The sequence below is a fragment of the Diceros bicornis genome, chromosome 19 (genome assembly GCF_020826845.1).
Source record: "Diceros bicornis minor isolate mBicDic1 chromosome 19, mDicBic1.mat.cur, whole genome shotgun sequence".
NCBI classification, from domain to species: domain Eukaryota; kingdom Metazoa; phylum Chordata; class Mammalia; order Perissodactyla; family Rhinocerotidae; genus Diceros; species Diceros bicornis.
Window position 1 is genome coordinate 26,434,814 of NC_080758.1, and position 25,193 is coordinate 26,460,006.

A 25,193-nucleotide genomic window follows, 5' to 3' on the forward strand; every position below is an offset into this window, starting at 1 on the left:
CGGTGGGGATTTTCTCCTCATCTGCATTTTCCTGGGGCCAGGCCTAACTTGCTGTGGGCTTTGGCAAGTGCCCAGGCGTGGGAGGGGGCATCTGTCTGCTTTGCTGTCTGCCCACCCTTGGCAACCATGGAGCTGTTTACCTTTCTGACTCTGCAAAGCCCGCTGATGCCCGGCCTTTCTCTGCACACTGCCCTGCCCTGCCTGGGCCACGTGGGCCTAGGGTGTTGGTGGCGAGGGGGGCTCCTGGCTCTCTCCCTCAATGGCACTGCTCTTGGGCACACGCAAATCACTCTGCTGCGTGCCACACCTTTCGTGGCCAGGGGAGCTCTGAGGGGCGCTGTCTCATAATCACCCCCTGGACCCAGCTCCCCGCTTAAGGGTCTGGCTGCTTCCCTTGGCCCCTTTCCTCTGCACTCAGGGCCTCCCAAATATCCCTGGGCTCCTGTGGCTCTCCCCTCCTTAGGGACCCCAAAACTGTTCTTTCCTGCTTCCTTCCTCTTCCTGCCTCTCGATCAGGGAACCTTTCGTATGTGTGCAGAGTCCCTGTGTCCTTCCTACACCCCATCCTCTCAGGGCCTGGGCTTTTGAAGCTCAAGCCCTTTCTCCATTTTCTGAGGAGGCTCCCTCCCTGAGACACTGAATACAGAGTTCAGAATACCTCCCTGAGGGGCCAAGGAACTAGCAGGGAGGAAAACCCTTCCTTTAAACACTTCAACACAGCCCTGCCACTCCCCACAACCCCTTAGCAAACTCAGAACCAGACTCCTTCTCAAGCAAGAATGATCTTTATTGCGGCTGAGATTTCCGTTGTGACTGGAGCCGTTCTTGGCCTCCCAAGGGTCTGGAGCACTTGTGGTCGAGGGGAGGGACTGGCCCTCGGTAGGAGGCAGCTATTCCTCCGGAACGGTCAGCAGCAGGTAATCCTGTGGATAGAAGCAGGGAGACGCGCCCCATCCATCCTCGCCACTCATAAAACCGGCTCTCCCTGAGGCTGCCCCGCCACTCCCAGAGGGCCCGTGTGTCCTAAGGACACACCGTCCCCCAGTGGCTGGAAGACAGAGTCAGGGACCCACTGGACAAGGGGATAGAGGGAGGGGAAGGAGGGTCTCGGGAATGTTTGTGAGGGAAGGAACAGACCAGTATTTGGAGCTCTTCCTGAAAGCCTGTGTATCAAGGGGCCTCTAATGGTTCTGATTCATTGGGGTTCGTCCTGCTGGGGTCGCCCCGAGGTGGGCCTTTCACCCAGCTAGGGCCTTCCATGTGCTTCTACTCACAATGCCCAAACCTCTGCCACACCTGACCATGCCCCTGGAATCCATCTGCTCCTGCGCCTGTTTTCCCCACCAGAATGGGAGCTCCTGGAGGGTTCAGGCACTGGGCCTAACTCATCTCTTTGTCTTAGCATCACTCAGCACAGGGCCAGGCACAGAGCAGCCAGTGACATATATTGACTGAATGAGTGAGTGAGTGATCAGGGCAGCCATGTAAGGATGTGCAGATTGTGCACTGCCCAACTCTAGGTGGTGTCACTCACGTAAACTACAGTATGAGTGGTGCACCTGGAGTTGTGTGATATGTAACCCACACAACAGTGCGAGGCACCTAGAAGTGAATCAGTGAGTGCGCCACTGAGCCCACCCACCCTCTCTCTCCTTGCCTGCACAGGTCCAGTTATGAGACAGCCAGTGGGGCTGTGCCCTGACTTTGTTCTGTTTGGCATTTAGAGCTATGGGGGGCCCCTGCCCACCTGCTGGGATTTGTGGCATCATTTCCGGAGCAGCCCCAGACCCTGTATTACCTGTAATAGCTCTTCCAGCTCTGACCTGCTGGGGTCACCCTGGGCTGAATCTAGGGCGGGAGTCTGAGGATGGGAGTGGGGGAGTAGCACAGGCCAGGACCCTCTGCACAGTAACTTCTGGTTCTGGAAGCAGATTTCTAGTGTCTCCTGAACGTCAGGACTGGGAACTGGGAGTCCTGGGTCCGGGATTGGGCATAAGCTGAGGGTCCAGAAGTTTAAACTTTATGTCTGGGACGGTGGGTCCCATTCTGTCAAATGCCCGAGAAGCGCTGGTGAAATCAGGGGTCCTAACAGTTCCTCGTGTTTGTGAGGGAACCCTCACTTCCAGCTCACGGGGAGAACTACCTTTACTTCCATTTTTCAGACAGAGACAACAGACTGAGAGAGGGGCTGTGGCTTGCGGGAGGTCACACAGCCGGGAGGTTCTGTCCGATTCTCTCTCTGCCTCGCCCCTGAAGTCCCTCCCTGAGCTGCTGTTTAAGAGTGGGACTCTTTTAAAGGTAGGAAACAAAGACATGCAGGGCATCTCTAAGCTCTGCCCCGTCCCGCCGATACCCCATCAGCCTCCTCTCAGGTTCACCCCACAGAGGGGAGGGAAGAGGGCCGAGGAGGCAGGGCGACTCCAGGGGCAAATTGAGAGCCGGCAAACTCCCCTGGCAGCACCTCTGTGGTTTCTCTGCTGGTTTTCTCTGCCCTCTGGTCTCTCACTGCATCTCTCCTCCCTGGCATTTAGCCAGGCTGGGGCCGGCCCTGGTTCCCACCCTCTGGTGGTTCACAGACAACAGGTGCCAGAGGCAACAGCCCTGTTCTGGGGATGGGGACACCAGAGCTCTAGGGTATGAGTGGTCCAGGCTAAGGATACAGGCTTGGAAGTCAGATGAACCCCAGTTGGAATCCTGGCTCTGCTGCCCTGGGCAAATTTTCTCTGCCTCTCTGAGCCTTAGTTCCCTCATGTGTAAAATGGGAAAAATAATAGCATCCACTTCATGGAGCTGATTGTGAAGATCACCTGTGTAAGCATTGAAGCTCTGGGTGAGCCTAGGGTCTGGCTCCCTGAGGGACTCATGGAGCCCTTTGGAGCCTCAGTTTTCTCATCTGTAAATGGGGCATCACGTCCGAGATGGCTGCGAGGAGTTGGTGAGATAAGGGAGGTACAGGGCTTGCACGTGGAGTGCCTCCTCTGCCCGAGCCTCAGCCTGCAGGATGGGGACAAGGCACCTGTAGGGCCCCGAGGCCCTCCCAGCTCTGACCTCCACATGTGTCTCAGGAAGCTCCTTCTCTTAGTATCTTACCTCCGAGGGCTCCATGTGGGCCTGGCTGAAGGAGATGCCCCTGATGCTGGGCAGCGGGAGGCCTTGTTCTCCAAGCAGCTCTGCAAGAGGAGTGGGCGGGGAGCTCAGTACCCTGGTGGGCAGGGCAGGGGCAGCGTGGGGCCAGGCCAGCTGACCCCGGCTGCTCCACTGCCAGGATCAGGGAAGGGACTGGCTGTGTCCCCCTCCTGCCTCCCCTTCCTTAGGGGGTGCCATCTCCTCCCCATCAGGCAGGCCCCTCCAGAAAGCCAGGTCTCTAAACAGCTACTCTATCCATTTATTAAAAACCTATCTGGTGACAGCTAATCTTTGACAAAAGAGCCAAGAACATACAATGGGGAAAAGAAAGTCTCTTCAACAAATGGTGTTGGGAAAACTGGATAGCCACATGCAAAAAAATGAAAGTAGACCCTTACCTTACACCATACACAAAAATTAACTCCAAATGGATTAAAGACTTGAATGTAAGACCTGAAACTATGAAACTTCTAGAAGAAAACATAGGCAGTACGTTCTTCGACATCAGTCTTAGCAACATGTTTTCAAGCACCATGTCTGACCAGGCAAGAGAAACAATAGAAAAAATAAACAAATGGGACTACATCAAACTAAAAAGCTTCTGCGCAACAAAGGAAACCATCAACAAAACGAAAAGACAACCTAACAATTGGGAGAAAATATTTGCAAACCATACATCTGATAAGGGCTTAATTTCCACAATATATAAAGAACTCACGCATCTCAACAAAAAAAAACCTAACAACCCAATTAAAAAATGGGCAAAAGACCTGAACAGCCATTTCTCCAAAGAAGATATACAGATGGCCAACAGACACATGAAAAGATGTTCAAAATCATTAACTATCAGGGAAATGCAAATTAAAACTACAATGAGATATCACCTCACGCCCATCAGAATGGCTATAATTAACAAGACAGGAAACAACATGTGTTGGAGAGGATGTGGAGAGAAGGGAACTCTCATACACTGCTGTGGGAGTGCAAACTGGTGCAGCCACTATGGAAAACAGTATGGAGATTCCTCAAAAAAGCAAGGATAGAACTACCATATGATCCAGCTATTCCACTGCTGGGTATTTATCCAAAGAACTTGAAAACACCAACTTGCAAAGGTACATGCACCCCTGTGTTCATTGCAGCGTTATTCACAATAGCCAAGACTTGGAAGCAACCTAAGTGCCCATCAAGGGACGAATGGATAAAGAAGCTGTGGTATATATACACAATGGAATACTACTCAGCCATAAGAAACGATGAAATCCAGCCATTTGTGACATCGTGGATGGACATTGAGGGTATAATGCAAAGTGAAATAAGTCAGAGGGAGAAGGTCAAATACCGTATGATTTCCTTCATTTAGTAGTAGATAATAACAACAATAAACAAACACATAGGGACAGAGATTGGATTGGTGGTTACCAGAGGGGAAGGGGGGAGGGAGGAGGGTGAAAGGGATAATTCAGTACATGTGTGTGGTGATGGGTTGTAATTAGTATTTTGGTGGTGAACATGATGTAATCTATGCAGAAATAGAAGTACAATGATGTACACCTGAAATTTTTACAATGTTATAAACCAATGTTACTGCAATAAACAAAAAATTAAAAAAAAAAAAAAAAAACCTATCTGGGGCCGGCCCCGTGGCTTAGCGGTTAAGCGCGCACTCCGCTACTGGCGGCCCGGGTTCGGATCCCGGGCACGCACCGACGCACCGCTTCTCCGGCCATGCTGAGGCCGCGTCCCACATACAGCAACTAGAAGGATGTGCAACTATGACATACAACTAGCTACTGGGGCTTTGGGGGAAAAAAAAGGAGGAGGGTTGGCAATAGATGTCAGCTCAGAGCCGGTCTTCCTCAGCAAAAAGAGGAGGATTAGATGGATGTTAGCTCAGGGCTGGTCTTCCTCACACACACACACAAATCTATCTGAAGGGAATTTCTTCCCGAATGTATTCAGTAGCCGTGAACACGTTCTTATGAAGACAGTCTTAGCAGCATTTTAAGGAATGTTCAATTTGTTGAAAGCTTCTTCGCAATCTATTAATGAATTTTATTCTTCTTGTTTAATCGAGAGAAATGGCTGAAAACGCTACGTGCTCCTGAAAACGCTAAAATGTTGGCAGAAACAGAAAATGTCTCAGAAAAGGATTAGAAAGAAGTCAGTATTAACTGAAAAATTAACCTTAAAACCCTAGAAATTTGGTTATATTAATAAGAAAATATCCATTAAATATATCAAAGAAAGAAAATATTCATGAACATACTCATTTATCAAATATATGAAAAATAGTCCTTAGAGTAAGTTTTTGGTAAATTGGTAAATGTGGTAAACTTGGAAAATTGGGCATTTTGCAAATTGAGTTTCAGAGAATTAACCCTTTGGCCAGCTGATTTTTGGCAAACTGCGTTTCTGAGATTTGCCCTTGAGGGCCTGGCCTGGGCCCTCCCGCGCCCCCCTCTGCACTGACCTGCACCCCACCCCCGTCCACCCCGTCATCACTCTGGGCTCAGGGAAAGGTCTGATACCCCCCTGCTGGCCTAATGTGTTGTTCCGGCCCAGTTAGGTGGGGGGACGGGATGGAAGAAGAGGGACAGGTGCCTCTGGTCTCCTGTCTGTCCTCTGATCTTCAGAGGCCTCCTCACCAGCCTCTCAGCTCCCAGCCTCTCAGCTCCCAGCCTCTGGACCCCCTCATTTCTTTTTTTTTTTTTTGGTGAGGAAGATTGTCCCTGAGCTAACATCTGCACCAGTCTTCCTCTGTTTTGTATGTGGGATGCCGCCACAGCACGGCTTAAGGAGTGGTGTAGGTCTGTGCTCAGGATCCGAACCTGCGAACCCCAGGCTGCTGAAGCGGAGCATGCGAACTTAACCATTACACCACTGGGCCGGCCCCTGGACCCCCCTCATTTCAATCCTCTCTCTGAGTTGGGATCAGATGACCCTGCATGCAGCATAGGCTTTCATGAATCTCTCTCCTGCCAATTCTCTCACCCTTAAGCTGCTTCTTGCAGGCAGTCCTCCTGTATTTCCTCAGTGGCTTTGGCCCTGCTCTTTTTCTCCTTGTGGGGGAGCTTTGGGCTGGACTCTAGTGTGAGCAGCACCCCTGGCATTGTGCATCCCACTGGCCTGGGTGTTCAGACCCTGTAGGACAATATAGGCTTCCCGGGTCAGGCCTAGCCCCTGGGTCATCTCTTGACCCTCGCTATGCTCTCTATGGTCCAGGATAGAAGATATACTTATGGAGGGAGCTGCCCATGGTAGGCACTGGCATGGGGGGGGACCCTTTCTCCCACTCCTTCGCCCCATGCCAGGTCAGGTTGCATCCTTGCCCACCTGGACTCTCAATCTGGCCGCCTTGCTGGACCTTCCATCACCACTGTCCCCCACTGCCAATCGGTCCCCCTTCTCGAACACAAATGTGCTCACTTCACGCCCAGAACCTTCCCTGGTTACCATGGGCCCCAGAACAGATGGCAAACCCTTTAGCCTGGCCAGTATTTGAGCTCCTGCCTGCTCTTCTAGCCTCATTCTACAGTCCTAACCTGAATCATCGAGCTGGAGAACAGAGAAAAGCTCCTGTTGGGGAAACGAGAGGCCAGGATTCTGGGCTCAGCTCTGCCAGAAACTTGCTGTGTGACCTTGGGTAAGTCACTTAACTTCTCTGGGCCCAACTGAAAGATGAGGAGGCTGAGCTAGGTGATTTCTCAGAGGTGAGTAAGGTCTGAGCTGTTTATCCTACATGTACTTCCCAAGTGTCTCCTGGGTAGGAGGCACTGGACAGTGTGCAGGGAACACAACGAAAAACAAAGACAGGGGTCCCTGCCCTCAGGCAGCTCTCCTTCTGGTTGGGGACACAGGTGCTGTGGGTAGATGGGCGAGTGTCACTCAGACTGCCTCAGGGGAGGTGGGCGAGGGAGCGGGGAGTTCTGTGGAGCAGAGGAGCCTGACTAGGCTCCACCCTCCCGCGGAACTCACTTCCCACGCCCCTCCGGCTTCCTGGGACCACCTCCCAGAACCTACCCGCACTCCCTTATCTCAGGGTCTGCTTCTGAGGAGCCCAAACCAGGACAGTGGTGTTTTGGAGAAGTTTGAATTTGTTGTTGATGTCTAAAGATGGAGGTGATGCCTCAAAAAGTTCAGCTTTCTGGCATCTCTCAAAGATGAGAATACCTGCCCTGCTGGTGACATTTGACTGGGCTGAGCTCAGCGCCCACTTAAGGCGGCGTGTTTGCCACGGGCCCGGCCTGGGCTGCTTCCTTCGCGGATGTCACCTGGCTGGCCCTGCAGGCGTTACAGCCGTGAGTGGTGGGCTGCACCGCTCAGAGGGCCTTCTGTCCTCACTTTCCACAATGCTAACCCACCTCCCCCAGGAGCCCTTCCCGGCCGCTCGCCCCACTCTGAGCTCCCATCACCACCAGCTGCCTGGGCGAAGGATGGGAGGGCACAGATGGCCCCATCCCCACCCCCTCGACCCCACACCTCAGATTTCAGCCTCTACCCTGCCTCCTCTTGCCTTGCCCTTCGGCAATTCCTAACCCACCCCAGGGGACAAGGCAGCAGCCAGCTGTCTGTGCAAAGCTTCGGACACGGTCGATGCTGCTCCATACTGCCTGGTGTGTGGGCATGAGGAGAAACACAGTGGGGCTCACCGTTCTGATGGGGCAAAAACGTCCTCTTCAGAAGCTCTAGGACAAAGGCCTCTAGGAGTCCTCCCTACAGCAGACAAAAGGGGAACAGGCGGGTCCCTTCAGCGGGTGGGCAGATTCTGACCACGGGAATGGGGGGACTCCAGTGCCCAGAGGAGCTCAGGAATAGCCCTGGGGACTCCACTTTTAACGGGCACTGGAGCCAGATGACCAAATTAGTGAGGGGATGGGGGAAAGAGTCGCCCTCACCCCGGGTCACTGACTATCTTCATATCCCTGCAGGGCAGCCCAGGGGAAGAGGAAATAGGTTGGGCCAGAGGAACCCAGGGCCAGGGCTTCACAGGGACCAACTTTGGGTCAGTCCAAGGAGGAGCTCTCCAATGCTGGGAGCAGCCTGGTAATGGGACAGGAATTGTCTCATTGAGATAGCAAGCCTCCTGTCACCAGGGATGTTCAAGAGGTCATGATCAGGGCTGCTCCAACCCATTTGGACAGATTGGGAAAGGACTCCCTTTCTTTAAGACATTCTTTTCCCATCTGTTGAGAGACTGTCATAAACATATTCGTGTCTGTGTTGTCTGTGGCTTGTACAGTGCACTACCTGTCCAACCATACACTACAGCCCTGGTCTGGATGACCACCCTATGATGATGTCACAGAAAGGATTCCTGACCTGGGAAGACGATCTTTAGGATCATCCCTGGGATTCTACACAAGTCGGGCCAGAACAAGGCCTGAGGTAACAGGGATGATAATTTTGAAGTGTTTCCAGGTACATGTTCTCATTCAATCCTTTTGTTGTTTTTCCATCTTGCAGCCTTCCCCCCCGTAGAGCTAGAGCACGAGGCTCGCAGTCCCATAGAAGTGGAGGGTGGTGGGATGTCACTTTATGGGGCCTCCCTCAGACAGGCAGGGGCAGTGGAAAACTCTTCCAGTGAAGGAGCAAGAACAGCCCCTGGGGGCAGAGACCACGTGCTCACCCCGTGGACTCCTTAGCAGTGGGGCAGGGAGGGCCAGACCAGCCACACTACAGCAGGGTCCCCACACTGCCACACATGGGTGCAGGAGGCACAAGTGGCTTAGGACGCCACGCTGGGAAGCTGAAGGGTGAGGAAACCCACAGAGGGGACACGCAGCCCTGCTGGGGCCCAAACTGTGTTCTCCTGGAAGAGGCTGCTTTCAACCTGCAGACGAGGAGGTGCCTCACAGATCCTGGCGTCATCCTGGACGCCTCTCTCGCTCCTTCTGCACATCCGGGAAATCCCGCCAGCTCTGCTTTCAGAATACATCCTGCACTGGCCACCTGCCACCGCCTCGTCCAAGCCTCATCACCCTCTGCGTCATTCTGCCAGCTGCCCCATGGCCTCCCTGCTCCCACCGTGGCCCCTCCAGTCTGCTCCTCCTCTGTTCAGAACCCTCCATGGGCTTCCATCTCACTTAGGAAAGGCCAGCCCCCACTAGGAGGCCCTTCTCACCCTCTGACCTCCCTTCAGCCCCTCTGCTCCAGCCCCTCTGGCCCTGAACTTGGGCACACTCCTGCCTCGGGGCCCTGGGTCCCCTCTTCTCCGTATCCCCCAGCTCCCTTCCTCACCTCCTCCAGTCTTCGCTCAAATGCTCTCCTTCTCCGAGACCTTCCCTGACCTTCCTGTTTAACATTTCTCCCTCCCACACTCTCCATGCCCTGCCCCCTCCTCTGCTTTTTCTGTAGCATTATGCCTGCCTCCATACTATGTAATTTACCTTTCTGTGTATGTTGTTTATTATCTGACCTTGCCCGAGAGCAGGGACATTTGTTTTGTTCACTGACAGCCCCAGGTACCTAAGACAAGGCTGGGCACACAAAAGAATGAAACGGACACGTTTAAGTCCGGGGGCTCCCCACCCCAGGGAGCATGGGGAGTCCAGGGCAGGATGAGATCAGTGATAGAAAGCAAGTGAGTCTTTCAACCCCTACATGACCCAGGGCCTGCTGACGGGTCCTTCAGGACCAGGGGGAGGACAAGCCTAAAGAAAGAGACTCACCTGAATTGCAAGGCCGGTGGGGTGAGGGCGCAGGATGACCGCGGAGCTACCAGAGAGGAGAGGTCACCCTTTTAGGTCACGGCAGCAGCTTGGGGGGTGCACTGCTCAGTAAGTGCGAGTCACAACACCCCTCCTTCCCTTCCTCTCCCTCCCTCCCTCTATCTATCTCCCTGCCCCCTCCCCCCCCCATAAACCACTCCATTCAGCTGACAGCAGGCGTGGAAGCTTGCACCCCTTAACCACACTCTCTCCCTCCCCATCTCTCTCTCTATTAGCCATCTTGTTTTTTCTCAACATCAAAAACCAAAAAAAATCACCTGTTTGGAGTGAACTGGAGTTTTAATTCCTGATTTCTCGAGGAAAACGCAGCCTTTGAAAGGAGTTTCTATGAGGAATTGAAGTTAGGTCAGAACTGGAGATGAGTTTATGTTCCACCGGACCGACTCCCTTCGCCCCCACCCCCCTATGGATTCTTGTCCAGGGCTGGCCCCTCTCACCCGTCCTCTCCCCCTGCCCCAGCTGCTGTTCCCATGTGTTCAGATCGTGCATGTGTGGTGTGCCACAGGAGAGGGCACGGGTGGGTGCTGGGTGCTCCTGGGGGGCAGGGGCTGCTAGGCTGGATACGAGGGGAGGGGGCTCAGCTCAGTGCGGGGACAGCCTTTTGCAGCAAGTCATAGGCCATAGAATCACTGTTGCTGGAAGCCAGAGGACCCCTTGGTTTTGAGGGAGTTGTCTATGGGCCTCATAATTTGCACGGTCACCTTATAAACCAGAAACAGGACTTTCCCCACCAGCCAGAGATGACCGGTTTCTCGGCCACAGACTCAGGCTGACTAAGAGTCCAGCATCCTGTACACACCAGATGCTACTGGCCTCACCTGGGATGGGCGGCCCTCCTGCCCCTTATCTGAGGCCCCTTCCCAATTTAAGGTTTGTAGACTGGGAACTAGGAATCCCGAGGGGGCTCTGGATAGAGAAGTTGAAACTTTGGGGGCTGTATTTCCCCGGAATTCCTCCCAGGGTCTTCCCTCTCTGGCTTGGGTCACCTCACTCGGGGAGTAGAGAGCACAGACACAGTTAGCCCCTCCGTGAACTCCGTTTCTCTGATCGTTCTCCTGGTTTTGTGGACAAGGGCTTTCGATGCAGCCCGGTCCAGGGGAGACGGTCAAAAGCCTTAACCACCACCCTGCAAGGACACGGAGCAGAGGTCTCAGAGGCAAACCTTCACCCTTTAGCTGCTGAGGACGTCCCTGGGGAGGGTTGGGGGCTGCACCGAGGGGAGCAGGTGTTGAAGTAGAAGTTTCCACAACAGGTGCAGCTATTCGGGGGTGGACTGGTTGAACATTAGCGGGTGGTGGGGTGGTGAGGTCTGCGCTGCCCTCTGTCGCCTTGCCCTCAGCCAGCCTGCCCTGGAGGCCCTCAAGGGGACCCAGGACACTGGGGACAAAGAACTGCAAGGTGTACTCACCCAGGAAACCGAGACAGAGGACGTGTTGCTGGGCCCCCACAGCACCAACGAGCCTGGCTGGATGACCGTGGCCGTGCAGCCATCCAGGCGGACGGTAGGGGGGTCAGGGGCGCTGATGGTCAGGCCCACACTCCCTCTGGGCTGACTAGAAGTCTGAATGAGGTTAAAGCAGAAAAGGTGCAGGGATGGAAGATGGCGTTCCTTGGCCCCCAGCTTGGAGGATTGGGAACAAGACCATCTTAGGAGTTAGGCGCCTGAGTGTTTATCCTAGTTCTGCAGCAACTTGCTGTGTGACCTTGGGAAGGTCACTTACCCTCCCTGAGCTGCTGTGAGGTGAGATTACATCCTCCTTCTCCCGGGCATTCACGCCAGGTAAGAGCATAGATTTTGGAGCCAGAGTCCCAGCCCCACCACTTGCAAGCTGTGTGGCCTGAGACAAGTTTCTTAATCTCTCTGTGTCTCACTTTTCCTACTTGTAAAACGGGGATAATAATTGTACCTACTCCATAAGGCTGTCGTGGAGATTAAATGAGTTAATTTACGTAAAGAGCTCAGAGCAGAGCCCAGCTCCTAGTGATGCTGTGTACTCGCTGCTCTTGTGGTTATTGTTATTATTATTGTTTGTCCACAGGTGCCATATTCTAAGGGCCTTCGGAGAGAGGACGTGGAGCGTGCGTTTTGCAGGCCGAGACCTGGTTCAAATCCCGGTTCTGCCACTTGCTGGGCACTGGGAGCTTCGGCAAGTGGGTTCACCTGCTGAGCCTCCGCTTGCTCCCGTGTGAGAAGGGGTGACAGCGCTGAGGGTTGGGTCGACGAGGGGGCGGGGCCCGGCACGGTCGCGGCCCGCCGTTATCTACCGCCTGCACGACTGGCTGCCTCTGCAGGCGTGCCTTAGCGGGGTCGCGGTCTTGCTCAGTAGCGGGTAGCAACGACAGCCACCGGCCGCGGTCACCTGGGTGGGGCCGTGGACCAAGAGCCTTACTCGAACCCTCTCCTTCAACCCTCACAGCACCCGGGAAGGTGAGCAGGGACCTCTGGAGTCCGCGGCAGGAAACCCTGGCCCGACGGAGCATGCGCACGTGGCCCGCCCCCACCCTGCCCCCGCCCCCGAGTCTTTCCTGCGATCCAGGCGCGGGTGCTGGGGAGAAGCCGGCCGCACACCCACCTGCGGCCCGGGCTGCGGCTCTCGCAGCGACAACAGCTGAATGAGGTCGGCAGCCTGCAGAAAGGACACAGCATGTGTTGGCTTTTAGAATCTGCAGGTCCGTTCTGAGCGGGTTCGGCGGCGCGTGTGAATGGGGTTCAACATGGGGTTCAACGGGATGTGATCGTCCCCGACGGGGGGCGCCACCTGCACTCAGCCTCAGCATGGGAGGAGCCGTTCACCTGGTTTCTCATCATGGCTTATCTGAAAAGGTTAATTTCTTTTTTGTTTCAATGATTTTTTCCCTTAACATTTTATTGTGAAAATTGCCACACTTACAGCAAAGCTGAAAGAATTTTATAGAGAACATTTATATACTTATCACTTAGATTCTTCTATTAACACTATCCTGCACTTGCTTTATCACGTTTCTGACCGTCTATCTGTGCTCCACTGATTTTTGAAAATCATAAATCGTTATAGAAAACATTACAAAAATGTACAAAGTAAAAAGTAAAAGTCTACCCCACCACCTCTTCCCCTTTTCCCCTAAATCCTATTCTCAGGGGTAACCACTGTTGACATTTTGGAGTAGATCCTGACAAGACTTTTTTCTACACACATATAAACATGAATAGATGGGAACATTTTAAACACACGGTCCTGCACCTTGTTTGTTCCTCTCAGTGTCAGCACATATAGAACAACTCCATTCTTCTTAACAGCTGCATAGTGTTCTGCTTTGTATGAACATAAGCTGACTCGTTTTACCATTCCTTATTGATGGACACCTAGGTCAACTTTATTTTTCACCCTACAACAAATGACGCTGCGAAGAGCTCTTGCACATATGCCCTTGCCCACTGCTGCAAGAATCTCTGTGGATGTAGAATTCCAGGGTTCACGTCTAGCTGTCTCAGACGTGAGACACATCTGCCACGCCTGTGGGGCTGGAGGGAACAGCGTGGGGAGGCCCGAGACCTGGCTCCACTCCTGATACCACCTACTGGCTGACCTTGGGCAAGTCACTTTCCCTCTCTGGGCCTTGGTTTCCTCATGTAGCAAATGGAGCGATAACATGAGATCTCTTCAGATGTGGATCTTAGGATTTCATATTTCAGCATTTACTGAGCACCATCGTATGCCCTTCGCATAGTATACTATCCTTAGTCCCTGCCCTTAAAGTGGGGGGATGGTGAACATGCAAAGTTAAATAAACACACAAATATACATACGGTGTGTATATGTGTATATATATAACTTTACTCATACACATACATGCAGTGTGATCAGTGTTTTGAAGGGAAAAGAACAGAGAGGGAAGGAATGCAGGGGAGAGAAGTCTTACTTAGATGTAGCCGCTAAGGAGAGGCTCTCTGAGGAGATGACATTTGCACTGAGACCAGCAGTGGAGGGAAGAATGTTCAGGCAGAGAGACCAGCATGTGCAAAGGCCCTGAGGTGGGAACCAGCTGCCTGTGAGGCTGGAGAGGTGGGCGGGGGCCAGATCATGCAGGGCCCTGGGAGCTGCAGAGAGGAGACTGGATTCTGTTCAGAGTGTGATGAGGAGCTGCTGGGGGCTTTTGAGCAGGGATGGATCTGGATTTCTACCTCATCTGATCCCCTCATCGACCCTGGAATTTGCTTTTCTTGCAGACCTCTATGTGTGCCTCCTCGTCACCATTCAGGCCACCTCCCCAGAGATGTCTTCCCCGACTGCAGTGTCTAGGGTAGCCCTCTCATGTCCACCAATCACTTACTGATCCATTGCTCTGCTTATTGTAAATAAGAAATTATTTTATTTATCTGACTGTTTTCTTGTTCAGTCTGTTCCCCCACTAGACTCTGAGCTCTGCAAGGGCAGGGACCCTGTGTGCACAGGGCCCAGCACACAGTAGGCCTTCAATAAATATTTGCAGCATAAATGAATTCATAAGTGTTATGAAGAGAGGAACAACAAAGGAGCCTGGGTGTTCAAGGAAGTCTTCCCAGAGGAGGGGACTTCTATGCTGAGTTCTGAAAGCTGAATAGGAGTTTTCCATGTGCGGTCCAGAGAGGGGAAGTGAATTACCTAGGCCCACTCAGAAAGCACTTCTGCCAGCTAGGCCTTGGTTTCTTTAAAACAGAGCAATTACGTTATGTGTCCCCTCCCCGCCCACTCCCCTTCCTCGAGCACTCACCGTGGAGTCCTGGGGGTCCACGTGGATCTCCTTGCCGGTGTAGAGGCAGGACAGGATGTCATTGTATGCTTCTAGCCAAAAGGCCAGGTCCGCCATGCTGCCCTGGGCTAATTGTGGGAGGGGCTGCGGGGCCAGGTGGTCAGGCCTTGGGGCCCTCTGGCCTGGGCCGCAGGGGGTCACGAGCTTCAGAGACGTGAAGAGGAAGGAGAAGGTCAGTGTGGCCAGCCTCCCTGGGCAGCAGCCGGGTCCAGCTGGGACAGCGAGGGCTGACTGTGCTGGCACAGCGCTGCCCGTTTACTGCACGGTCTCGTGTCAGCCTCACAGCAGCGCCACAAGGTGGGAGCTGTCACCTCCCGAGGACACTGAAGCCCAGGGGGTCGCTGAGCTGGGTTGGGCCCCAGAGCCCCGTTTTCTTGCTTCTCCCTCATTCAACCCCATTCCCTTCTCTGCGCCTTTGTTCACGGCGCCTCCTTCCTGTCCGCTCAACCCTTCCTGGCCTCCGGACCCCCCCTCGCACCATGCCTTGGGGACGGGAGTTGGGCAGTTAGGTAGGAGCCTGGGCCTCGGTTTCCCCATCCGAGGGGCCCTTCCTCACGCATGGTCCTGCAGCTCCTGAGCCGCCCGCCTGCCCTTTAGCTGGAGCCCGACGCTCGCTCGTGGGACACCGGGCCCTGCGGCCCGTCCTGCTCCCCTGCGCCGAGGCAGGAGCCCCGGGCTCAGCACGAGCTCCCGAGGGCAGGGGCCTGCGGCTCTCCCCTTTCTTCTCCTTCCACCTTCCCTCTCCCCCGCCGCCTCCTTCACCTGCTCCTCCCCCTCTCCTCCCCGTTGTGCCTCCTGTCCAGAGGAGCCCCCCCTCGTTTTCCTCTTTGCCCGTCCTCCCCCAGACTGGTGGACGTCCCCCCGAGACCCGTGGACGTCCTGGGAGGGTGTGCCCTGGCCAGGGGGCTGGCTCACCTGGACTTCCATCAGGATGGCCTCCTCCGTGAGCTGCGTGCTGGTGACGTGGTACTGGAAGTCTTCTGGGCCCGAGATGGTCGGGGCTGCGATGAGGAAACGAAACTGGGGCTCAGCCCCTCTGGGGGGCAGATGGGGAGGCAGCAAACACGGAGAAATTTGTTCTCCCTCTCTGCTTAGGTTTCAGTCCCTCATGGGCTGGGCCTGTGCTTCTTGTGACCATGAGCATTTATTGATAATAACTTTGTGCCAGGTTATATATATTATCGCAACAATCCACTCTGTGGGCCTATGTCTGATCCCACTTTACAGGCTGGGAATCTGAGGCTTGGGGGGCAAATGACTTACCAAGGTCATAAAGCATATGCCCTTTTCCTCCCCCACTAGAAAATAGGCTCCCTGTGGGCAGGCTTTGCCTGTTTTGTTTCCCGTTGCGTTCCCAGAGCCTAGAAGCGTTCCTGGCACACAGCAGGGGGACAGCAGATGAGCCCCTTCCTTGGCCAGGAGCTACGTACGCAGAGCGATGGACAGCAGGTCTTCCAGCAGAGAGTTGAGCAGGGTTGTGGCCGCGGGGCACAGCTGGAGGGAAGGCAGGAGGGCATCCTCACTGGGGTCGGGATGAGGTCGAAGGGCTCTCCCTTGGGGTCACACCCCTCTCCCAGGGGACGAGGGGATGAGCAACTCACTATCTTCTGCAGGAGGAAGGGCAGCTTCTCGTCCAGGACACCCGTCACCAACTTTAGAGCTTCGTTCACCAGGAAGGGGTTCATCCTAGGGGCAGAGGAGAGCAGGTGGGGTCTGAGGCACCTTGGAAGGGGAGACTGAGGCCAGAGGAGCCATCCAGGGCAGGGCTGGGGAAGGCCCTGATGGACCTGTGTAACTTGGAAGCTCGGAGTGTCTGCTTCCTTCTTGCCTGGTGTCTGTCTCTTCTCTTTCCTCTCTCCCCCCTTTCCTTTTCTGTTTTTTTCCCCCCTTCTTGCTTGCTTTCTCCCTGACTTTCTCCTCCTCTTCTTTATTTCTTCCTGATTCTCCCTCTCTGCCTCTGGCTCTTTGTTTCTGTCTCTGATAAAGGTCTCTGGGATTTTCAAGGAGGGAAAGATCACACCTGGCAGTGGAAGTCCTGGAAGGCTTCCTGGAGGAGGTAGCTTTGGTGCTGGGTAAATATAAGAATCATAGATAGTGGCCACCTTATGTGGCGGGTTCTGTGCTAAGTGGGTCACATGGGTTGGCTCATCTCTTCCCCACAACCACTCCATGCTGGCTGGGTTCTGTGAATGATCCCATTTTACTGGTGAGGAAACTGAGGCTCCTAGAAGTCAGATAGCTTGGCCAGGGCCCCAGTGATAGGAAGCAGCCAAGCTGAGATTGGACCTGAGTGGCTATATGCTCTTAGCCATGACATTCACCGTGGAGGCAGGAGACGCTGATGGGTGGTGTGTGCAGCTTGTGGCCTTGGAGGTGACCCCGTCCCTGCTGCCTTTGGTCCCTGTAGACGACTAGGCTGGGGAGAGGCAGCCCCAGCCCTGAGTCTGCATGATGGGATGAGCAGCAGGAAGGAAGGAAGGCCTGGGCCCGGCCCTGCCCAGTGGAAGTGCGGGAGTGGGCAGGTACTCACTGCTCCAGAACCTCGATGCTCAGGTATCCCGGGGGGGTGTGGCACTCCTCAAAGGCCACGCGGGTCTTGGTCCCTGTCTGTTCCAGCCGTACCCCGATGCGGATGTTCATGATGACTTTGAGTCGCAGGATCCTGTAAGGGCGGTGTGTCTAGGCAGGCTCCAAGCCACAGCCCAGGACCGAGGCCAGAAGTCGCAGGCTGGTGGCCTGCAGTTGCCTGGAGGGCTCAAATGAAAAACTAGGAGAGTGCATTAACAATACAGAGTTCACACTTTGGAAAACCTGACAGATCTGACAACACCGGGCCAGCGTCCTCACAGGGTGGCAATCACCAGGGGCTGATGGTGACCTTGAGATGGGCCACATGCTCCCCGGTTTGCTCCCATCCCCATCGGGCCAAGAGTCAAGTTGCATTTTTACTGCACATCATTACAAGGTGGATGACGTTTATCACCTAGCAGAGAAATATTTCTCTGCTCACTTCTCTGTTAAAAAGGGGAGCTAAACAAAGAAAGCCACATTTTACAAGAAAAAGCGGACATATTCCTAAAGGGCATTTAAGAATATTCCTGTTTCATGTGCAACCACCCGTATCACTCCCTCTGTTGGCTGTTGTGTTTGCAACCCCAGGCCGGCATCCTCGTCCACAGTTTAGTGAGCGGTCTGAACTCTCAGGTCGGCAGTGAACCCTCACAGCGGTCAAGTGCAGTCGGGACCTGAGCACACCCATTTTGTAGACGAGGAAACTGAGGCCCAGGGAGCGGATGCCCCTGCTCCAGTGGGATTGGAGTCCAGACCCTCCTCAAGTCATCCCATTAGTGCACCCTCCTTTTACTCAGGTGGGGCACGTGTCCCCCGACATGGCAGTCAGAGGGTTTTATCTCAGCCTCTGCCGCTGGCTCCCTGTGTGATCCTGGGCGGGTCCCTCTCCCCCTCTGTGCCTCAGTTTCCCCATTGGGAAAAATGCTTTGAAACATGCCCAAGTGGAAAGGATTGTTGTGACCCTCATGGTGACATAAGCAGGAGGCTTTTGCGAGCCCCGCATGGCTGCCCCTTGAGTCACGGCAATGAGGGGCTGGGCTGCCTGCATCGAGGGAGGTGGGGAGGAGGCGCCCAGTGCACCCACCTGTGGAGTGAGAGGTACAGTTTGCTCCTCAGTGTGACCTGCAGCAGGCTGTCGCTTAGGATCTGCAGGGTGACCTCAGGTCCTTTGGCATCTTCTATGACCAACCTGTGAGAGGGGTGGGGGTGTTGGTGTGGCCTGGGAAGGCTGCTGTGACTCTGCAGAGTGGGTGTGTCTGGGTTGACGAGAAGAGGGGCGCACCCCAGGAGGGGTGGGGGCAGCTTTGGGACGACCCCCTCCCCGACCCCGGCCCAGCTGCAGAGCACTGGGCTCTAGTTCCCAAGCCTTGAAGACCTGGGCGAGTCTCCTCCCTTCTCTAGCCCTCCATGTTGCCTTCGACAAAAGGGGGAGAAAACAGAGGAGGAGCGGTCTGTCTATGCGCATTTAACCCGTCTGGATTCAAGCGTTAGCGTTCTGCAGAAGAGAAGCGAGCAGGCGAGACTCAGAGAAAGCGTGATGGCCTGTGATCCCATCACCACCCACCACCCTCTGCCCTGGTGAGCGTCCCGGAGGAGGACACGAGCCTTCTGCTCCCTTCGGTGGCCTCAGGTCCCAGCACCTCCCTGCGCTGAGAGGAGCCCAGAGTTTGATGTACTTTCTGAACGTTGGATACAAGCTGGTGACTCATCTGGTGCCCCCTGGAACGGGCAGCAGACCACCGAAAGCTAGGGAGAGGCGAGGAAAAGACTCTTTCTTACAGTCCTAGAAGGAGGCAACCCTGCTGACACCTTGATCGTGGACTTCCAGCCTCCAGAACTGTGACACAATAAATTTCTGTGGTTTAAGGCGCTCAGTTTGTGGTACTTTGCTATGGCAGTCCTAACAAACTAATACAATCAGAAAACCTAGATTTTGATTACAACCTTCTCAATTTTAAAATGCTGGCAATTCATTTAAAAACACTAGGTAAGTTTGCAATAACAAGTGCAGGCTGAATGTGGAGGGCTGGAGGGCTGCCGGGCTGGGGTCTATTTTAGACTCTGCTTTGTTCCTTGGAAGACTTCAAGTGGCTTGGAGAGGTTGAGAAGGATAAAAATGCACTTGCTGAGCACTTTCCAGGCTGCAGAGACCCTCCAGGGGCACTCAGGCCCCCCACCCACGATGCTCCGCTTGACAGGTGAGAGCCCCGGGGCTCAGGCAGACGGCCGTGCCCGAGGGGGAGGACAGGCCAGAGGCAGCCTCTGCAGACTCACCCGCCCGCCTGGAGCAGCTGCCTGAGCAGTGGGAGGCTCCTCCCCGAGAGCAGGTCCCCGACCAGCGACAGGTCAAGCCCACTGCTCTTCTTGGAGAGGCGTTCTCTCACGAAGGGCAGGTGCTCCAGGATGGGGACGCCCTCAACCGCGGCCCCCGTCACAGGAATCTTGGTCACGCGGTCCAGGATGCGGTGTTCCGAGAACAGGTCTGAAATGTCTGAGGACACAAGCCCCTTCTCAGTGCGGGGTTTACCCCTCATTCAGTCACTCAGTCAACGCCCACGAGCATTTGAGTGGCTCTGAATCAGCGATTAGACGGTCATATAGCAACAAGTACTTATTAAGCGCTTACTCTCCTCTGGGCTCAGGGAACAGGAGCAGTGTGGCTCCTGCCCATGGAGTGCACATTCTAGAGGGGAGACAGACAACAACAGAGCACTCGGATAAGCAAGAGCGAGCAAGGCAATATTCAAACGTGATAAGTGCTACAAAGAAAATAAAATGGAGTCAAGTTGGAGCATGACTGGGGTGAGGTTTACTTTAGATGGTCAGGGAGAGCCTCTCTGAGTGGGAGGCATTTGAGCCGAGACCTGAATGAAACGAAGGAATCCACTATTGCAAGGTCTGGGAGGAGAGCAATGTAGGCAGAGGGAACAGCATGTGCAAAGGCCCTGAGGTGGTAATGAGCCTGGTGAGTTTATGAAACCGAAAGATCAGTGAAGTTGGACTGTGGTGAACGGGCTGAGAGGTGGACGGACAACAAGAAGCTCATGGTCAAGAGGGAGGGAGACAGACAGACAAGACAAGAACCATACTCTTGGATAAGGCCATAGATGAGGCTTCATCAAAGGGCTGTGGGAACTCAGAGGAAGGAGACTCCTGCCTGGGGAAGCCAGGAGGGATTCCCATCAGAGGGACCATTAGAGCTTTGCCTTAAAGGATGAGTCAGAATTCACCATGTTGGGAAGGAGGGAAGGAGCATTTTAGACAGAAGGAGGATGGGAAGTCTGTGGGGGTGGTCATGGCCGGTGGTGGTGGAAAAGGCTGGAGATGCAGGGTCTTGAATGCCAGGATGAGGAGCTTGGAGGTTCTCCTGAGGGTGCTGGGGAGCCATAGCGAGTGTTAGAGCAGGGGAAGGGTGGGGTCAGCCCTGGGTGAAGGAAAGCCATTCCACTGCTGGTGAAGGGCAGGCCGGAAGAGGAGAAGCCTTGGGGAGGGGGGTGGTGCCGTCTCCCACCCCTGCCCTTCCCTGCATTCCTGACTCCCGCATCCCCCTCCTTAAACTTTACCTGTCTCCAGCTGGTCCTTGCTGACCCGCAGGAAGAGCAGGTGCTGGGCCTCCCCTCGAGCCTGGGGCAGCAGCGCCCAGCACAGCAGTGACCCCCAAAGCAGCAGCATCCTCCCGGCCAGGAGCTGCAGACACAGAGCTGGGAACCCCAGTGGCCACCTCCATGTCCCCACCGGGGACCCATAGCCAGCATCTCCCAGCTCTGCCTCTCCTAGAACCATCTCCCCAGCTTTCCCCCCCCGCCTCTCCCCCTAGCTCCAGATCGCTAGTCCTGGAACACAGCCTGCACGTCCCACCACTTCACTTAGTGCTTTCGGTTCCCTCTGCCCAGAGTGCCCTTCCCCATTGTATGCACTGGCTTCAAACCCAGGCTCTGCCACTTCCTGACTGTGTGACTCTGAGCAGGTTACTTGACCTCTCTGTGCCTCAGTTTTCTCAGCTGTAAAATGGGGGTAAACATAGATTGTTGTGAGGAACACATTCAACAATATGCGCAAAGCGCTTAGCAAGCAGTGTGCCCAACAGCTGTTAATGTGGCTGCGTGACATCGGGAGAGGTTAAGAGATGGAGTACTCCTTTTTAACCATGGAGGTTTCTGGATCTTGAGGAGGACAGGGGATGGGGTCCTGGGGGAGGCGCCATGGTAGTTCAACCAGTACGTTTGTACTGATTCCTGAACTTCAGCCCCACCCAGGTGGCCAGCAGGGCATAGTTGGCACCCCAGAGCCTGCAGGCAGGGTGCTCTCCGGGTGGGCAAGGGTGTGCCACCAGCAGACACGGCCTCTGAAACTGCAAGGCAGGGACCAGCCGGATACAGACGTCTCCAGGGCTGATGCCAGTGTAAGCAGGACCCATGGAGGAGCCACTGCTGCGCCCCTCCTCCTCAACGCCACCCAAACCATGAAGAAACCACCCAGAGGGTACATGCTGCCCCCGAGCAGGGAGACCCCCAAAGTGGCTGAGCCTGCCCTGGGGTGCCTGAGAAAGTCCTGGCGTTGCCTTCAATAGGCAACGTCCATTTTTTGCTGCTTGGTGGCACAGGAGCTCAGAACAGTGATTCAATTGGGTGACAGAAAAAGAAAGTTTTTTGTTTGTTTGCAGATGTGAATTTGGGACTGGGAAATTGGTACTCATGGCATCAATGATTCATAGTTTGCTTCCAGGCTGATCTTAAATTTCCCCTCTAGTCATCCAACCAGCGTATAGTCAGTCCCTACGTCAGGCTCTTTTCTCAGTCAGTTCACCCAAGTCAGGTCCCTCCTCCCTTCCTGCCCTGGTGCTTCCCCTGTCTTCCAGCCCTCTCCGTCTCTTGCCTGAAATCATCCGCACCAACCCTCTCTACTCGAGTCCTCACTGTGTGGCAGGCACCAGGCTGAGAGCTGCACAAGCTTCATCACGTCATCGAGTCCTTGCCACACGGTCTGGGATCGTTGACAGCAGGCCCATTTTACAGACGACAAAACTGGGGCTCAGAGGGGAGAAATGAGCTGCCCAAGGGCACGTAGGTGGGAGGTGGCAGATCCTGGGTTGAACCCAGGTTGGCCTGGCGCTAAGAGTCTATGCACCACTTCACCACGTGATCGTAGGTGCCCAAGAAACGTTTGAGAAATGCCCGTGTTAGTCTCCCCGTTCTTACCTCTCCGAGAAGGGGGCTGTCGGGAATCTCTCCCCGGCCTCCGTCTCCAGCCTCACTGAACCACACAAGCTTTATAACCTGCTCTGAAGCGTGTGTGTGTGGACACAGGGCAGGAAGTCCGGCCCCCTGGCTGGGGCTTGCGCTCAGAGGAGCTCTTCAGGGGAGGGAGGGGGCCTCTTGGAGCTTGGTGGCAAGGGGCTTCTGGCCAAAACTCATAGGGCCCGTCACTGCGGCCCGAGCAAGTGGGACCAGGCCAGCAAACCCCAGGGAGGAAGTGGGGGGCCCCTGCGGTTTTGGGGGTGGGCCCTTTCCCTTAGGAACAACATCAGAGCTGCGGAGCCTGGGACAGGGCCTCCAGCTCCCAGGAGGGGCCTGAGAGGGCTCCTAATACAGGATGTGGCAGTCACAGAAGCCAAGGGATGAAGGTGTGTATTGGGGGTATGTGGAGGAGAGCAGGTGCGGGGAGAGGCAGGGCTGGGAGGGGTCCAGTGGCCACCTTGTGGTCATCCCCTGTGCCCTTTCCATGTATGCCATCCATGCCGTGCCTCTGCAGCCAGACAGGCCTGGGTTCAAATCCCCACTGTCACTCAGTAGCTGTGTAACTGGGGACACGTTACTTTCCCTTCTGAGCCTCACTTTCATATCTGTAAAATGAGAATAAGAAATCCACACATGTCTTTTGGATATTGTGAAAATTCATTGAGGTAACTCATGTAGACGCCAGCCCAGAACCTGGCGCATAGGAAGTGTTCAGAAAAAGTTACTTATTTGAATTTCCATTTTGTAGATGAGGACACTGAGACTCAGAGAGGTTAAGTGATTTACTCAAGGTCACACAGCATGTCTGTGGCGAAACTGGGCTGAGATATCAGGGCCCAGAGAGGGGACTGGCTACCCAGTGAAAGGGAAATTCGGTGTTGCCGTGCAATGCGGCTCCAAGACACCGAGACCTCCCTCCCAACCAAAGTGCTATGCAAGGTCCTCCTACGTGAGAATCCCGGTGCCACCACTGCAGGCGTGGCCAGTTGGCTGCGTCAGCGTGGAATCCTTCGACAGCTGCTGTCCAGGGCATCATCCCAAGGGCAGGTGCATTCATCTCTAGGTGGCTTTTAGGTTTTCCACAGGATTGTCCCCATAATTGGTCCTTTTCCCTTTCACAACTCAGAGGCGTGGTCAGGGTAGGTGTTAAACTCCATTCTTCAGCTGGACACACAGGCACAGGGGCTGATGATGGACGAGTGGGTTCTGGAAGGCAGCAGCTGCCCAGGAGACGCAAGGTCAGTGTTAGCTAGTTCTGACTCCACCCAAGGGGAGTGATGAAGGGGCAGATAGAGGCAGGCAGTGTGGTGTAATGGTTAGAGGCTGCTTGGTGGTCGTGTTGAGTTGTCAGAGCCTCAGTTTCTTCATTTGTCCAGCAAGGGCGCCATGGGCTGTGGGGAAGGCTGGGTAGTGAAGGTCTGGAAGACCCTTAGCACGGTACCTGCACAGAGCAAATGCTTGCCTACACAGAAGCAGACCCTGAGACTGGGATTTGAGAGCAGGTAGCTGATTTGGGAGGGGACTCCAGGAGATGCTGGTGGGGGAGGGGAAAGTGAGGCAGGGAAAGAGGCAGCCTGGCGTGTTATCAAGGGAGTGACCCTGTGGGCACTTGGGGCTCAGTCCCACTGGGGCACTGTGGGAGCCAGTGTGGAGTTGTTCCCTGCCCCCAAGGGGTAAGGAAGTGGGTTATGCCCCAGAGGTTGTGGGCGGTCAGAACCTGGGAACCACAGCCATGGCTGTTTTGGAGAAGTGTTACTGCACAAAATTGGGGTTCTCTTGCCCAATGTGCATAATTAATTACGGCATCAGTCTTTGGGAAAAGAGACCAGCTTTATTCTGCGAGATCAATCTGTAGGGAGACAGGGGTGTGTTCCCTCAGATCTGTCTCCCCGATTCAGGATTTGGGGTGAAATTTATGAGGTTAGGGAGAACAGGCTGGCACGTGGAAATGCTAGAGGGACTGGTTTTGATTGATGGGCTTCAAACATTTATGGTAAGGTTATAAACCTTTATGATGAGGTGGGGAAGGAATTTTAAGACCGATCTTCCTGAATGAGGGACGCCTCGCTTCTGATAAGAGTCTGACTTCTGGGGGCCGGCCCCGTGGCTTAGTGGTTAGGTGCTCGCGCTCCGCTGCTGGCGGCCCGGGTTTGGATCCTGGGCACACACCGACGCACCGCTTCTCCAGCCATGCTGAGGCCGCGTCCCACATACAGCAACTAGAAGGCTGTGCAACTATGACGTACAACTATCTACTGGGGCTTTGGGGAAAAAAAAAGGAGGAGGAGTGGCAATAGATGTTAGCTCAGAACCGGTCTTCCTCAGCAAAAAGAGGAGGATTAGCATGGATGTTAGCTCAGGGCTGATTGTCCTCACAAAAAAAAAAAAAAAAAAGAGCCTGACTTTCAGGTTCTAGTCGCGTTCTGGTCGTGCCCCAGTCCTTTGGTTCTGCAGTCATTTCAGGACAAGATTTCTTCTTCTGTGCATGCTCTGACTATGTGACTGCACATTTTCTGAAATGTTAATCACTCTGTTGAGTCACAATTCTTAATCACTCTGTTGGTAAGAGATGGGGTCAGTTGAGCTGGTGCCTGGAGGGCCCGTGGTTACAGAAGTGCCCAGCTTGGCAGGGTGTTGGAGCCACTGGCCTCTGACAACATCTTGTGGGCTGGGACAGAGATCCCTTCATTGGGACCAAATGGGACCCAAGAGCAGAGGCCCTGCCCATCCTCCAGGCTCCTCGAAAGCCCCCTTCCCG

At 54.6% G+C, this 25,193-nt stretch overlaps 1 protein-coding gene across 1 annotated transcript; it reads right to left on the minus strand.

Moving 5' to 3' along the window:
• Window positions 1–807: 807 nt before the first annotated feature.
• LOC131418530 (uncharacterized) lies at window positions 808–20,870 on the minus strand. Its single transcript, XM_058562920.1, has 15 exons — window positions 20,762–20,870; window positions 19,473–19,689; window positions 18,283–18,387; window positions 17,158–17,289; window positions 16,229–16,313; window positions 16,058–16,121; window positions 15,543–15,628; window positions 14,589–14,771; window positions 12,431–12,484; window positions 11,266–11,418; window positions 10,115–10,182; window positions 9,798–9,843; window positions 7,779–7,842; window positions 3,091–3,170; window positions 808–923 (listed from the first exon to the last, which is right to left on the minus strand). The coding sequence occupies exons 1-15, from the start codon at window positions 20,868–20,870 to the stop codon at window positions 891–893; spliced, it is 1,479 nt and encodes a 492-aa protein (XP_058418903.1). The 3' UTR covers window positions 808–890.
• Between the last annotated feature and the right edge of the window lie 4,323 nt (window positions 20,871–25,193).

What these genes read in the sequence shown, in the direction of transcription:
- LOC131418530 (XM_058562920.1), bottom strand. Translation starts at nt 20,870, where the DNA reads ATGCTGCTGCTTTGGGGGTCACTGCTGTGCTGGGCGCTGCTGCCCCAG. An exon ending in AGCATCGAGGTTCTGGAGCA is followed by an intron (nt 16,314 to 17,157) that starts GTGAGTACCTGC and finishes CTCTGCCCCTAG; the next exon opens with GATGAACCCCTTCCTGGTGA. An exon ending in CCTCTGTCTCGGTTTCCTGG is followed by an intron (nt 10,183 to 11,265) that starts GTGAGTACACCT and finishes AATTCCTCATAG; the next exon opens with AAACTCCTTTCAAAGGCTGC.